Genomic DNA, 13,515 nt, shown 5'->3' with positions numbered 1-13,515 from the left:
GAACCATCACCGTACCACTCTTTCAACCCTACTTCCCTTCTACCATGGTTGGAAGTATTCAATCGTATGAAAGAGGAAAACTATCAGACATATACTTAGCATAAAATAAATAAGTTGCAAATTTTCACAAATTAGAGGGTGAACCCTAGTAACAATAGACTAATCAGCAGTGAGACCTTGTGGTTTGATCACAAGATGCTTCCCCAATAAGATTAGATCGATACTGAACTGGGTAATAACATAACCGTCAATAATGTATTTATCAATGATTAGTGTGTAGAAGTATATTCATTAATCCAACATCCATTCTATTATATACAAAGGAATTCATACCAAATAGTATTAATTAATCAATCTATTTTATATTCAGTGCCTTATCAAGTATTTAGTGTTTGGTTTGATGATTTTATAAGTGTTGGGAGTTTCCATGAGCCATAAAACATAAAATATTGTCAAGGCATAAATAATTTTCAAGTCCAAAACTAGATAAAACATCAAACTAGGTTACACATCTTAATCTTCTTCATTTTCTTTTGGTCGATCTTTCTGGTTCTTTTCTTCCTCTTCAAAATCTCCCTGTTCATTAACCTTCTTGCCCTTGTCTTTATCCACCTTCTTTGGCTTTGTTCAGCTATCCTAATAGGAGTCAAATGTCTATCCCAATGAGGGGGAAATTCTATCCCAGCTAGTTGTATCATAGTTCTGATATATAATTTCAAGGTCCCTAACTTCTTCATCCCTTCTCTATCATATTGATGTTCTTTGCACTACTACAACCTTAAATGATATTAAATAGTATCTCTTGCTGTAAGAATTTTTTTAGTTACAACAATTGGCATAGAATTTAAAGAACTAAGATGAACTAAGCCCTAGGAGTCCTATATCTCATCTCAATTAATAAAGAGAATATAGGGCTGCATCTATGAAGAAAAAAATGTTGTAAATGACTATTTCCACCTACTTGGCCACCTAGGAGTGGTTTTTGAGGTGTATTCAAAGCTTTTACTCCTTTTGTTGCATTTTCACTTGAAATATAGTTGAATTGGCTTCGTAAGCTCCTAGATACTTGGTACATGTTCTAATTGAGTTAAAAGAGTCTCAAGACTACCCTATAGTGATGCTCTACCTTATCCAGCTACTCAATTAGCTTCCCAAACTTATAGGACATATGGTTTTATTCCTTACTTTGAGTTGAAATTGTCTTGGGTTAGATATAACTAAAATAAGCCATTCCTTCAACTACTTCAAAAATCATCAAAAAGACTTCATACTACTATCTACATGTGTTTCTATCCTTAAGAAGTCTAATTTATGCAAGTGAAAAAACACCTAAGAGGTCATAGCTACTCCTTTTGACTTGGTAATCTTCATGGTTTTTATTGTCTATTTAACTTCATTCCTTGCATCTTACCCACTATCTTGTAGCATACTTTGTTTTATTTTTTAGTGAATTGTATTTAGTGGACTATTGTGGATCTTTAAAATCATTTGACGACTTCAAGAAATGGTTTTCCTTCTTTATTACTTGACTATATCATTTAATATGCATGGATGGTATTATCATTTAATTTTCAAGATGGACCTTATATGGATGGTCCTTGCACCTTTTCAAATTGAACTTTTGCAAAAGTCCAAATTTGGAGAGGAAATTCCTACTACTTGCAAATCCAACATTCATCTTTCAGATTTTAAGTCCAATTTCCATGAATAAGGGTTCCTAAGACCCTAGTCCTATAAAAATGAGCCATGAGGAACATCATGAATAAGGGAATGAACCAAATTTATGGAAACATTGTCAAACCAAGGCACAACCACTTAAATTGAGTCCAAACCTAGTGTATATTTTTAAAGAGATACAACTTATGATACAATATTTAGCCCACTCTTAGAAAGAGTATGAAATTATGCTCATGTACTCCTGGGAAAATATGAAGAAACCAAATTTTCTTTCACCAAGAAGATGGCTACAAGTTTGGAAAGGTGGTAGCTCCCAAGACCTATGATATTGTCAATCTACAATATTGAGATAAAAGGGAAGTATAAAGTAAGTAATATGAGTAAAATTGGTAACACATATGGACCATGCAAAACACAAAGTTATGACATTTACAACTAGTAAGATTCATATATTCTCACTAGGAACCATATCAAAAAGATAAGGCATAGATCTAGGACTAGTAAGATCCTTATATAGTTACTAGGAGTCATGTCAGAGACACATTAAAGAATGATACCCAAGTTAGTAAGATCCTCTAATACTTAGTCATAGATTGCATTCTAACAACAAATAGAGACCTAATTGTGAAAGTTTGAGGTCCATTGGGAAAAAAGTTGTCATATTGCCCTGACAACTTTTGCATTTCTTGTAGAAACTTCTTAAAAATATAGTTGGAAAGTTAGTTTATGGTGGTTTTAGGTTGTAACCCAATTGGATGGGAATAAATAGGCCTTTTGCATGCCATCCAAGAGTTTTTCTTAATGAAATTGGGGTTTTATGTTTATTTTTTGACATTTTGGTCTGATTCTCTTCATTTTTCATTGTGAAAATCATCATAATTTGATGGGAAGTCAATTGGATGTGGTAGAGAAGTGAGTTAGCTTCATTTTTTCTATTTATGGCATTTAATTTCATTGTGTTTTAAATTAGATATCATAGTTTTTTCAAAAAATGTCAAAACCCTGCCTAGTGTTTACCGAGAGGAGTAAATAATGTATAGTTTGGTCTCCCATGCATATAAATTCACCCAAATGTGTGGGAAGACCTTTTTTCATGCTATGTATCATATCAGGGAAGAATTTTGTGGGAAGAGCAAGTGATTGGTATTTTGAAGTGGTTGATGATAGAGAGAGAGGTGAGGGGACCCTATGCAACCTTTAGAAGGGTTTGTTGATAAAAACCAAATGAAATAGATTAAATTTCTATGCCTGTCCTAAGGGTATTAATTGTCACAGTCATAGTTTTACTAGTGGTATTGTTTTTGTTTTGATAGAGTTGTTTTTGTAAACCCAAGTGTGGACATGTAATAGAGTCATGAGATATCTTAAGACTAGATCAATACTTAACAACAACATAGTGTGTATGCACCTAAAATATGAAAGGACTACATATTGGAAGGTGCAAGAGATGATGCCATGAAAGGTGTGATATCCCTATGTATCGGACTAAGAAAACCAATGAAAGACAATAAAAGTGCATTGAAAAGGAAAAAGGTTGAATTGCCTAATGTTTGTTGGTAAAATGATGTGACCCTGCCAAGTCAAATACCTTGTTGTAGTTTCAAAGGGTGGAAAAAGAATAAGCATTTTATTTACCATCCTAATAGACCATCCATCATAACAATTTTTACCAATATTGATGTGTGCGTTGCAAACAAAGTTCTAGAGGAAGGCTCTTTCTATTGTAATACCAAGTGAGTGTTCATAGACCTTGTGTAGGGTCCTCCTAGCCTAGAGTTAGGAGTTAGAAGCCTACATATATTGATTTGGCCTTTTGGCCATCAATGAGTGCTCACCCAATAGGGGAAGTCTTGAGACTGACAATTTTGGAAGTGTGGCATTGTTGAGAGCCAACACTTATGTGTGAGCCCTGTCTTCATGTATTCTGATTAGTTTCCATGACACTTGACCCTATCCTCATGGTGATGGCTCAATTCATATTAGTTTGTTTTCTTGAAGAAACATGATGTGAGAATTTTGATGCAAAGGCAAGGGTAGAACTCAGTATTTCATATTAGGAGAACAACCACATTTATTAGGCAAGTCAGATAAGGTCTCTCCAATGTTTAGGTTAATGAATTCACATTAGACACTCATGGATTACCCCAATTAGACATTAGTCAACTTGATATATTATACAAGGATTGCATACCACAAAGCCATTAGATATGTTTTGAGATGAAAAAGAAGAGTTAAATGGTTTTGGTTCAATGATGATAATTTCTATTTTCAAATAATTTAATTTGGTATAATATACTGAAACATGATTTCATAAGTAACATTTCAACTTCTATATAACTAGTTCTATAGCCCGATTTTCTTTCCTGTGAAGAAAGACCATGTCAAACAATATCAGCGAACAACAAAATAAGGAGACCATTGCTAGATTGTGGTCTAACTTGAAAAGAAAAGGTGGTGGAAAATGTTCTTGTCCCTAAAAAATTTGTAAGGGGTTAAAGACTAGAAGACTTCTAATCAAAAAAGTAAAAAACATTGTAGGTTGCATGGTCACATTGAAGGTGGACATGATTATCATCCATTGGTAAGTTTGTCATTATATCATTTTAACAATTTATATACATAATAAATCATGTGATGATGAGATCATGATCATGGTTTATTTATGTTTATCAATTTTATATAGGTCGAGCACCCCAGAGCACATGGTATGGATCAACACAACTTGGAGAATATTGTTTTTGAAGTGGACGGATATGGAGGTGTGAATATCGAAGCTAAAGCTAATGATCCCATGGAAGATGATGATCATGAGCCAGAAAACACAATTGAAGATGATGATACAAATACATTGATCCATGACACATTTAGTACTCGCGTAGCTGATCTTGATGATGAAGATGACCCTGATGTTGTTCATGATGTCCCTCTACTTGAGATGGCATCTGAGGCCCTTTACGAAGGCTTGTAGACAACTCTTCTCTCCGCTATATTGTTGTTGGTGAACTTGAAGGTTATGAATGGTTTATCTAGAATAACAATGTCACGTATGTTAAGGTATGTCATATATGTCATAATAAACTATGAATCATGTTGTACCATTAATATTTGTTAGATTAACAAATTATATTTTTTTGTTGTAGATTGATAGGTGAATTTTTGTTACCATCATCAAATATTCTACCTCACTCATACCGAGAATTATCTGTCCTTATGAAAGATATTAGAATGGAGTATTAAGCAATAGATGCTTGTCCCAATGATCATATTATATATCACAAACAACATGAATTTCGATCTAAATGACCTGAATGTTATATCAATAGATATCAAATAGATCAAATAACAAAACGGGTTCCTTGCAAGGTTCTTCTCTATATTCCCATTATTCCACGTATGCAACGATTATTCAAGTGCACTAGCTTGGCACAATTTATGGATTACCATGCATGCAATAGAAGTCGAGATGACATTATTTGAATGCTTGTGGATGGTTCAACATTTATGGACACAGAGGAAAAGTGGCCACACTTTAAAGAAGAACCTCGTAATCTTGAGCTTTCATTGGTAGGGAATGGTGTCAATCCATTTGGAGAGATGAAATCTGTTTACACAGTGTGGCCTGTTTTTGTTATCAACAATAAAATTCCTCCATGGATGTCAATAAAGAGGGAGCACATAATTTTGGCAAGGATTGTTCTAGGTATTTTATCATTTAAATATAGTCTAAATTTAAATATAAATATTGCAGTAAAATGGTCATAATAATTGTAGTCACACAAATCTGTCCATTTTAATTAAATGAATATTTCGTATTTATTTGATTAAAAATCCACTAGCCACCAATTAATTAAATAAATATTTAATTAATTCATCTCCAAACATTCTTCTATTAATTAAATAAATTATTCAATTTATTTTAATTAATTCATTAAATCAAATTCCCATCAATTAAATAAATAAAATCAATTTATTTAATTAAATCCCCCTTTTCCTCTTTTAAATAAATTAAATAAAACATTTATTTAAATCATTATCCCCCCCACTTGCATTTTCCTACAAATGCAACTTGCACACATTATTGAAATAAATGAATTTTTATTTTAATAAAATCCTATTTTCCCTCACCCACCAAATCCACTTGCAAAATCTAATCCCCTTCTAGATTCTTCTAACCTCTTCCTAATTAACCTAATCCATCCCCTAATTATTGTCACATTCCTAAGCAAAATGGAGTCACTTCTCAAATGGCCCAAAGTCTTGGATAACCATTGAAGGTTTTCAACCTTCAACCACCAAAAACCCCAAAGTCTTTGAAAACCATTAAAGGCTTCCAACTTTCAACCACTTAATCCCCAAAGTCTCCAATAACCATTAATGGTTAATTCAACCCTCCCACATGGTTAAAACATTTGTTTTGACTCAACCTCTACCCAACCCAAGGGTCTCATCAGGTCATTAATGCTTTGACCATGATTATCCCTTAATCATTTGCACAAAGATTTATCCTTGGATTAACTTCTAATCCAGTGGGTAATCCTAATTTAGGCTTGACCCTTAGCCTTTGGATAACCATGAAGTCTTCTCAGGCATTCAATGCCTCCAACCCCTTTCTTTCAACCCAATCCTGTGTTGACACTTGTCACTATTTTATTGGTGTCAATTATGCACATGGATTCCCAACTTTCAAACTTGACCCTTGATTAAACCTTTCAATCCTGGCCATCCATTGCTCCATTTTTCCTATAAATAGAGTCCATTCCTTCATAATCCAGATCCTGAAAACTTGTAAGCATTTAGACTATAGACATTTTAGAGAACATTTTAGCATAGCATAACTAAATCTTTTCTTTTGGTTCAAATACATCATTTTAGCATAAAAATAGCTTTTCATTTCATGTTTAGAGCTATTTTATAAATCTCAATCCTCCATAAGCATCCATAGTGCAAAAAGCTGCTGAGAGCTACACTATTTTGGAACTTGGAGAGGAGAGGAACAAGGGAGAAGAAGCTAGGAGTATGTTAGGAGGTATTTGGAGATGCCTCATCATGTTTGCTTTGATAGTTAAATATGCTTGCATGCTTTTAGTCTCTCTTTTGGTATGCCTTTTTAGATTAGTTTTCGATTGACTAACACTAATGGTTTGTGTGTTTTTGTGTTGATTGATCTTGGACTAATCTTGTGCCATTTAGGAGGGCATCATTTGGTGAACCCGACGTGAATCGAACACGCAACCTTCTGATTGTTGTTTTTGAAAATTAACATTTTTGCTTGTTGAAACTGCCACACAGGTCGCGCTTCGGCGCTATTGAACACGTTCTAGCGCTATTGCAAAATTTTCTTTTAGCGCTATTGTCCATATAATAGCGCTAATGAAAAAGTTTTAGCGCTATTGATTCCATTCTGGCGCCTTTGTCACAGTTCTAGCGCTATTGCAACTATTTTAGCGCTTTTGACTTTCCGGATTTTTCTATTATTTTAGCGCTACTGTGTAAAATAGCGCTTCTGCGACCGCAGACTAGCGCTATTGTATTAATTAGCGCTTTTGTAAAAAAAAGCAGAATAGCGCTATTGCGACAGAGTGTTGTCCAATTCGCTTTGTAACCCAAAATCAGCATTTAGGCTTGTGTAAGCCCACACTAACGCTTTGACTATTGACCAGGTGCAGGTTCTAATCTTTTTGTGTGCAGGGAAAGGAGTTAGTAGATGCTCTAAAAAAAAATCTTTCTTTTTACTTTCTTTAAAAAGTTGGCTAAAAAGAATTCATTTTTCCCTTATTGCATAAGTTAAAATAAACCTCACATCTCATTTTGGAGTGCATAAAATGAACCTCAAATTTGTTTTTGGTGCTTAAAACAAAATTCATCTTTCTTTATTTGCAAGGTAAAAAGAACAACAAAATTCAAACATTTGTTTTCTTGCAAGTTAGGAAACACACTTTACTTGGTGCTTAAAACCAAACAATTCCATTTTCTTGCATCAATTGAGACTTAAAAATCACAATCCACACTTCAAATTTTTGGTGCAGTAAAAAGAACAATCCACTTGTCTTTATTTTTGGCAAAAACAAAAATTTTCCTTCAAAGCAAAACGTGTTTTTCATTAAGTTGACCAGGATTTCTCAATTCTAGATTACAAAACATATTGCTTTGAAGCTAAAAATGAACACCATGGCTGTTGGAGCAACATCTCCAAATAGTTAGATCACATTTGCAAATGCTGGATTAAAAAGAACAAGTGAATTACGTGTTTGGCACGCTTGTGCACAAAAAGTCAGTCGAGTGGTCCTACTTCTAACACACACTATCCTCTCCCTTGGCTCTCGTGGTCCTAGGTGCAAGAGAAAAGTGTTAGTAACACTCAAAATTTTATCTTTTTAAGAGAGGCCTGCCAAGGGATCGATACTCTTGGGAACGACCTCGAGCGGTAAATCCTTCGAGCCGCTATAGAAATCAGGTGAGAGCGAAAGCTGTAGCCTTGGGTATAGCTGTTCCTACAGTGTAACTGGCCGAAAGGACAAATGGGCCCCACCACCAGTTACAAGGCTCTTAAGTGAGTCACTGCAGAATGAACTTATGTCCAAAGCCATCGAACATGACTAAACACTTTTAAGTAGTAGCCCACCTGTTCTATTGATTGAGAATATTTGAGGTATAATTTAGTGCAAGAGCATAGAAGGTTTTGCTCCCAAGATACTCACCATACATATTTCCTTGAGTAGAAACATAGCTTTTTGAAAAGTCACTTGTGGCTTGATAAAAGTGGTGACTCCCCCATCATAGGGATCATCTATTTGTTATGCTCGTGCAAGACTTAGTATATCACATCCTTACCTGCCACGGCGGGATTCATAAGGTATGTAGTACCAAAGTCAAAGAAATATCAAGATGTGGGCTAAATTTATCACAACTGGCCATTTGACCATAGGGATAAAGAGTGTTTGAAGTGTGTTCGTTTTACAGACCTAGTGCAAATTAAGCCGACTTCAGGCTTTGGAATTACACCTTAAAAATAAATCAAAAGGAAGGGTCAAAAACAAGTCCAAGGATTGGGTTGATCTAGACCCATACTCATTTGTGCCTTTGAGGCTACAATTTTGTGTTTGTGTGCTTGCTTTGTTTTCTTGTCAAAGAAAAATCAGAAAATCACTTTCAAAAACAAAGTACTCATCCAACATCTGTCAACACAACCAAAAATACCAAAAACAAAGTGCAAACAACACAGAGTCACCACTTTTATGACCATTCTTCACATCTTGCGAAAGAAGAAGTGTCATCAGAATATTACCTTGAAAAGAAGACCATTAAGCTCAAAAGCTTTAATCAAAAGGAGGAAATTCTTCTATATCAATCGACAAATCTTTGTCTCACATAGAGTCTTTCTACATCGCATGCGTCTATACCTTCAAGGTAAAACAAACGAATTTGATTCTGAATCATTAAACCGCAGAGCTTTTATGCAATATAGAGCTCTGAGTTATCACAAGAATCAAGGAGGAAAGATTAATCCCAATTTCTTCCCAAACATCTGTATCACCTACAACACAGCTCGAGAAGTGCCACCAACCCCTGAAAGGGAAGAAGAAGAGTTTGTCCCATTTGTGACACAAAGTTTTTATTGAAAGTTGAAAACATCTTCATCCATCATCCCACTCATACATCATCATCAATTTATCCCAAAACTCTCAAAACATTCAGAGGTTCTTGTCCCAAGATCCCTTTTTAGATATTGCTTGAAATCAAAACACATCACATCACTTTTAGATTGTTTCTACATCTAGGATAAGCTCATCCTAAGAGACACATCTACACAGGTTAAAACTAGTTCATGAGTGAATCCTCTCATTACTAGGTAGTCAAAATCTGTAACACATCTCAGATTTCTCTACACCTTATCACATCCAAACTTATCAAACAAACAAGCAATTCAAAGAAAGGAATTTCGGTTACATCTACCTTAAAAGTGCTAGAGATCCCCATACAACACAAATCACCGACCATCAATTTTTCATTTCATCACCAACTCATCATCATTTTCAATCAACTTCAAAACCAAACTTATAAACAAAATGGCTCAAACCCGATCACGATCAAGGCAACGAGAAATGGAAATTGAGGAAGAAGAGGACAACCTCGATGAATTTCAAGAAGCACTTGGAGGAACTGGGAATGATGAAAACCCAAGTACGCCCACTCCTTCAACAATCGAAAGGGTTCAGCATAACCCTCATTTTAACAGATTATTTGATGAAATACTAAGGAGCAATGCGGATGCTCACTTTTTACGACTTGCTCAAGAAGGAGCCAAACTCCCCTCTGACTTTGATCTTGCCCAATTAAGACAAGCATCAGAAAGACAAAGTCGCCATGAGGAGGAAAGGCATAGAGATCCCATCAGATATAACATCCCTCGAGGTAACCCACCACCTCCTCCTCCTAATGAAATAGAGATGTTGCGGCAACAAGTTGAGAATCTCGCCCAACAACTTCATAGTGGTGTTAAAACCAATCAATTCTCACTTAACGACATCTGTCCCTATCCGTTTGACAGGAATCTTTATATGCCACCCTTTCCACGCGGGTTCGAAACACCAAAATTCGAAAAATATAGAGGAAAGGGAGATCCCCGCGATCATGTTCGAGAATTTCATTCTGCTTGTCTTGAAGTAGCTTATGAGGACACATACTTAATGCGCCTTTTTCCCCAAAGCTTGGGAGGAACAACCACATCATGGTTTTCCCGACTACCAGGTGGCATAAGAACATTTGAGGAACTCATCCAGAAGTTCCTATCTCATTACTCTTATAATATTGAACGCGACATCACCATGGCTGATCTATGTAACACCAAACAAAAACCAGGTGAATTATTCTCAGTATTCCTGCAACGATGGCGCCAAATGTCTAGCAGACGTTCTCTTCAGTTACCTGAACGAGAACTAGTGGAAATTTTCATTTCCAACTTAAACGAAGAAATGGAATTTCACCTGGATGTCAAAGATACCGATTCTTTTAACGATATGATCACCAAGGGTATAAAATGTGAAAGGGCACTCATCAAAAAAGGACTCATCAAAATCTTTAATGAACCCAAAGATGGTCCTCGCCCGCGCTTCAATAGCGATAAACCGAACTTCTGGAACAAGAATAAGAATATCGTTAACGATGGAGTTGTGGATGCTCGGACTGTCCAAAATGCACAACCTGTGGTTCGGTTTGCAGGACAAAATCCTCCACCTCAAAATAACACAAATGTCCTTCCTAATCAAGGTCGCATCACGTCTCAGGATGAACCAAGACCTCGTCCACAAAAACAAAAACGCACATACACTCCCTTAGGGGAACCCATTGAAACAGTGATGCGACAACTCATTTCTCAGAATTTGATCACGCTACCTAAGTTATCAAATTATGAGCCTCAAGTCAAACCAGCATGGTGGAGCGATACTGAACATTGTGAATTCCATCAAGGAAGAGGACATAAGACAAGTAATTGTCATCGATTGAAAGATCTCATTCAGGATCTTATTGACCGAGGAGAAATTGAAATTGAAGGACATGACCCAAAAACAACCAATAATGATCATCAGATGTTCAAGAATCCACTTCCATCACAAGATCAAAGGGGTCCTTCCACTTCCAGATGAGGTCCTGATACCACTGATTATACGCAAGCTGCGTATAACTACACTGTCAATCACCTGTATGATGCCAGTGAACAAATTGCAACTATCACCTTCAAAAATCCCACCTCAAATTGCAATGTTGTTACACGTCGTGGCAAGGTCACCATCAAGGCAGCTCCACAAGGCACCACCTCCATCCCAAAGCAGTACAATCTTGTGGAACAATTAGACAAAACGCCGGCACTTATATCCATTTTAGAGCTATTACGCCTGTCACCATCTCATAAAACTATCTTGGATCAAGCACTCCAAGAAGCGTCAGTCCCTGCAAACTTAAATACGGACCAGTTTCAAGCCATGGTTGGAAGTCTAAAGTCATCACCTTGTCTCACTTTTTCCGAAAGTGATAACTCTTCCTTCCAGCAACCTCATAACGCCTCACTCCACATTGAAGGCTTTGTCAACTAACACAGGATCAAGCGAGTCTTGATTGATAATGGAGCAGGCCTAAACATTTGTACACTACAGTTGGTCACAGCATTGGGCTATGCAGTAGAATCAGTGGATCCTCGCAAGAAGATCACCATCAAGGCCTATGATGATGCAGAGCGTTCATCCAAAGGAGCTGTGGTACTACCAATCTGAGTGGGCCCCGTGGTAAAGCACATAATTTGTCAGGTTCTGGACCTTCCTCTGCCATATAATCTATTATTAGGGAGACCTTGGATACATGCCATGCAAGCTGTTCCATCTACCTATCATCAATGTATCAAGTTCCCACATAATGGTGCAGAGATCACAATCCTGGGCGATGCAAATCCCTTTGCATTTTGCCATAATATCAGCCATCAACCAGAGATTACTGTTCCTAATAATAGGGAAGCCATTTCCTCTACATCATATATAAGTCCCGCCTCTCTTGCCAGTTCAAACACTCCTATACCCAAGCAAGAAAAGCTTAAGATGAAAGTCACAGAGGAAGGTCCTGGAGAATACAACTTGAGTCAGCTCTTTTGTGTGGGACAAATGCCCATTTCTCCTAGAACACATGGTAAACCCCAGCAGTTACTCCAGCAACCACTGATCACGCCCGCATGTGCTTTGACGCCTTTCATTCTTGGAAAGAGTCAAGAGGAAGAAACACAAGATGAGGACCTAGTAGACTGGATCTATAAAGATCCCATCACCACTGACATACCACGAGTTACACTTCCTACGGAACAATATGGAAAAGGCCTCCTCATTATGCAAAGAATGGGATATGATGGTCAGAGTGCTTTGGGATACTGCAAACAAGGACGACATGAACCTCTGCTACCAGAATTCAAGCCCAAAGGTAATACAGGCCTAGGTTTTGAAAAAGAAGTCCTTCCTAAACTCAGATTCAAAGGAAAACCCAATACACCATTGTGCCCACCTACTGCAAAGAGGACACCTTTCATAATCAAAGCACCATCAAACACTATCCCCACGGCCCCATCGAGGCTCACAACTCCACCACAACCATCTACAATACCAATCATCCCACCAAATGAACCAGTAATACCACCAGAAGTACCATTAGCAGTAGCAACTGCATCAAAACCCGCCACGACATCTATGGCACCAGCAGTTCCTGCAGAAACCACTGAGTCACCATTGCCGATACTTCCAATAACAAATCCTTTAAACCCCATCACGGTTCCTGCAGCATCGATCACCACAAAAGTACATAAACCAATCACACCTGCAGTATTTAACTCCAAAGACGTCCCAGTATGGTATAGCAATCGGATGCTGGAAAGTGATTCAGAGATTGACTCACATGAGTGGGAATTCGATTCAGTGCAACTTAACACTTCAGATGAGGAAGACACATCACCACCTCCACCACGCAAAGACATCCCTGTTTACGGAGAAGCACAGATAAAGACCACTTGGGTACCTGAGCTGGAAACATCTTCCACAGACCCCACGTCTCATCCTACGCCTGATTCTGACAGGGAGAGTACTATCAACGACCTTCACCACACCGTCTTAACCCTCACTGATACATCACCCGCACTTAATCTAATCGATGAAGTAATGCCTATTATACACCCTGAACTCATCGAATGGAACCAACCAAATCCCCCATGTCTTGACCTCTTTCAGAACGATGAGGCTATCATTGACTTTTTAGAATTACGGGATAATCTACCAAGCGGGGATCACAAAGCTGGATTCGCCATTCAAC

At 37.2% G+C, this 13,515-nt stretch overlaps 1 protein-coding gene across 1 annotated transcript in view; it reads right to left on the bottom strand.

Moving 5' to 3' along the window:
• LOC131860061 (putative leucine-rich repeat receptor-like serine/threonine-protein kinase At2g24130) overlaps positions 1-12,976 on the bottom strand; it is a 97,084-nt gene extending 84,108 nt beyond the window's left edge. The window contains exon 1 of the mRNA XM_059214412.1: positions 12,829-12,976. Coding sequence (XP_059070395.1) covers positions 12,829-12,976 — 148 coding nt within the window. The remainder of the gene's footprint in view (positions 1-12,828) is intronic.
• Positions 12,977-13,515: the final 539 nt, after the last annotated feature.

This window comes from Cryptomeria japonica, chromosome 11 (genome assembly GCF_030272615.1).
Source record: "Cryptomeria japonica chromosome 11, Sugi_1.0, whole genome shotgun sequence".
Taxonomy (NCBI): Eukaryota; Viridiplantae; Streptophyta; class Pinopsida; order Cupressales; family Cupressaceae; genus Cryptomeria; species Cryptomeria japonica.
The sequence above is the reverse complement of the archived record's forward strand: the minus strand, read 5'-3'. Positions and strand labels throughout refer to the sequence as shown.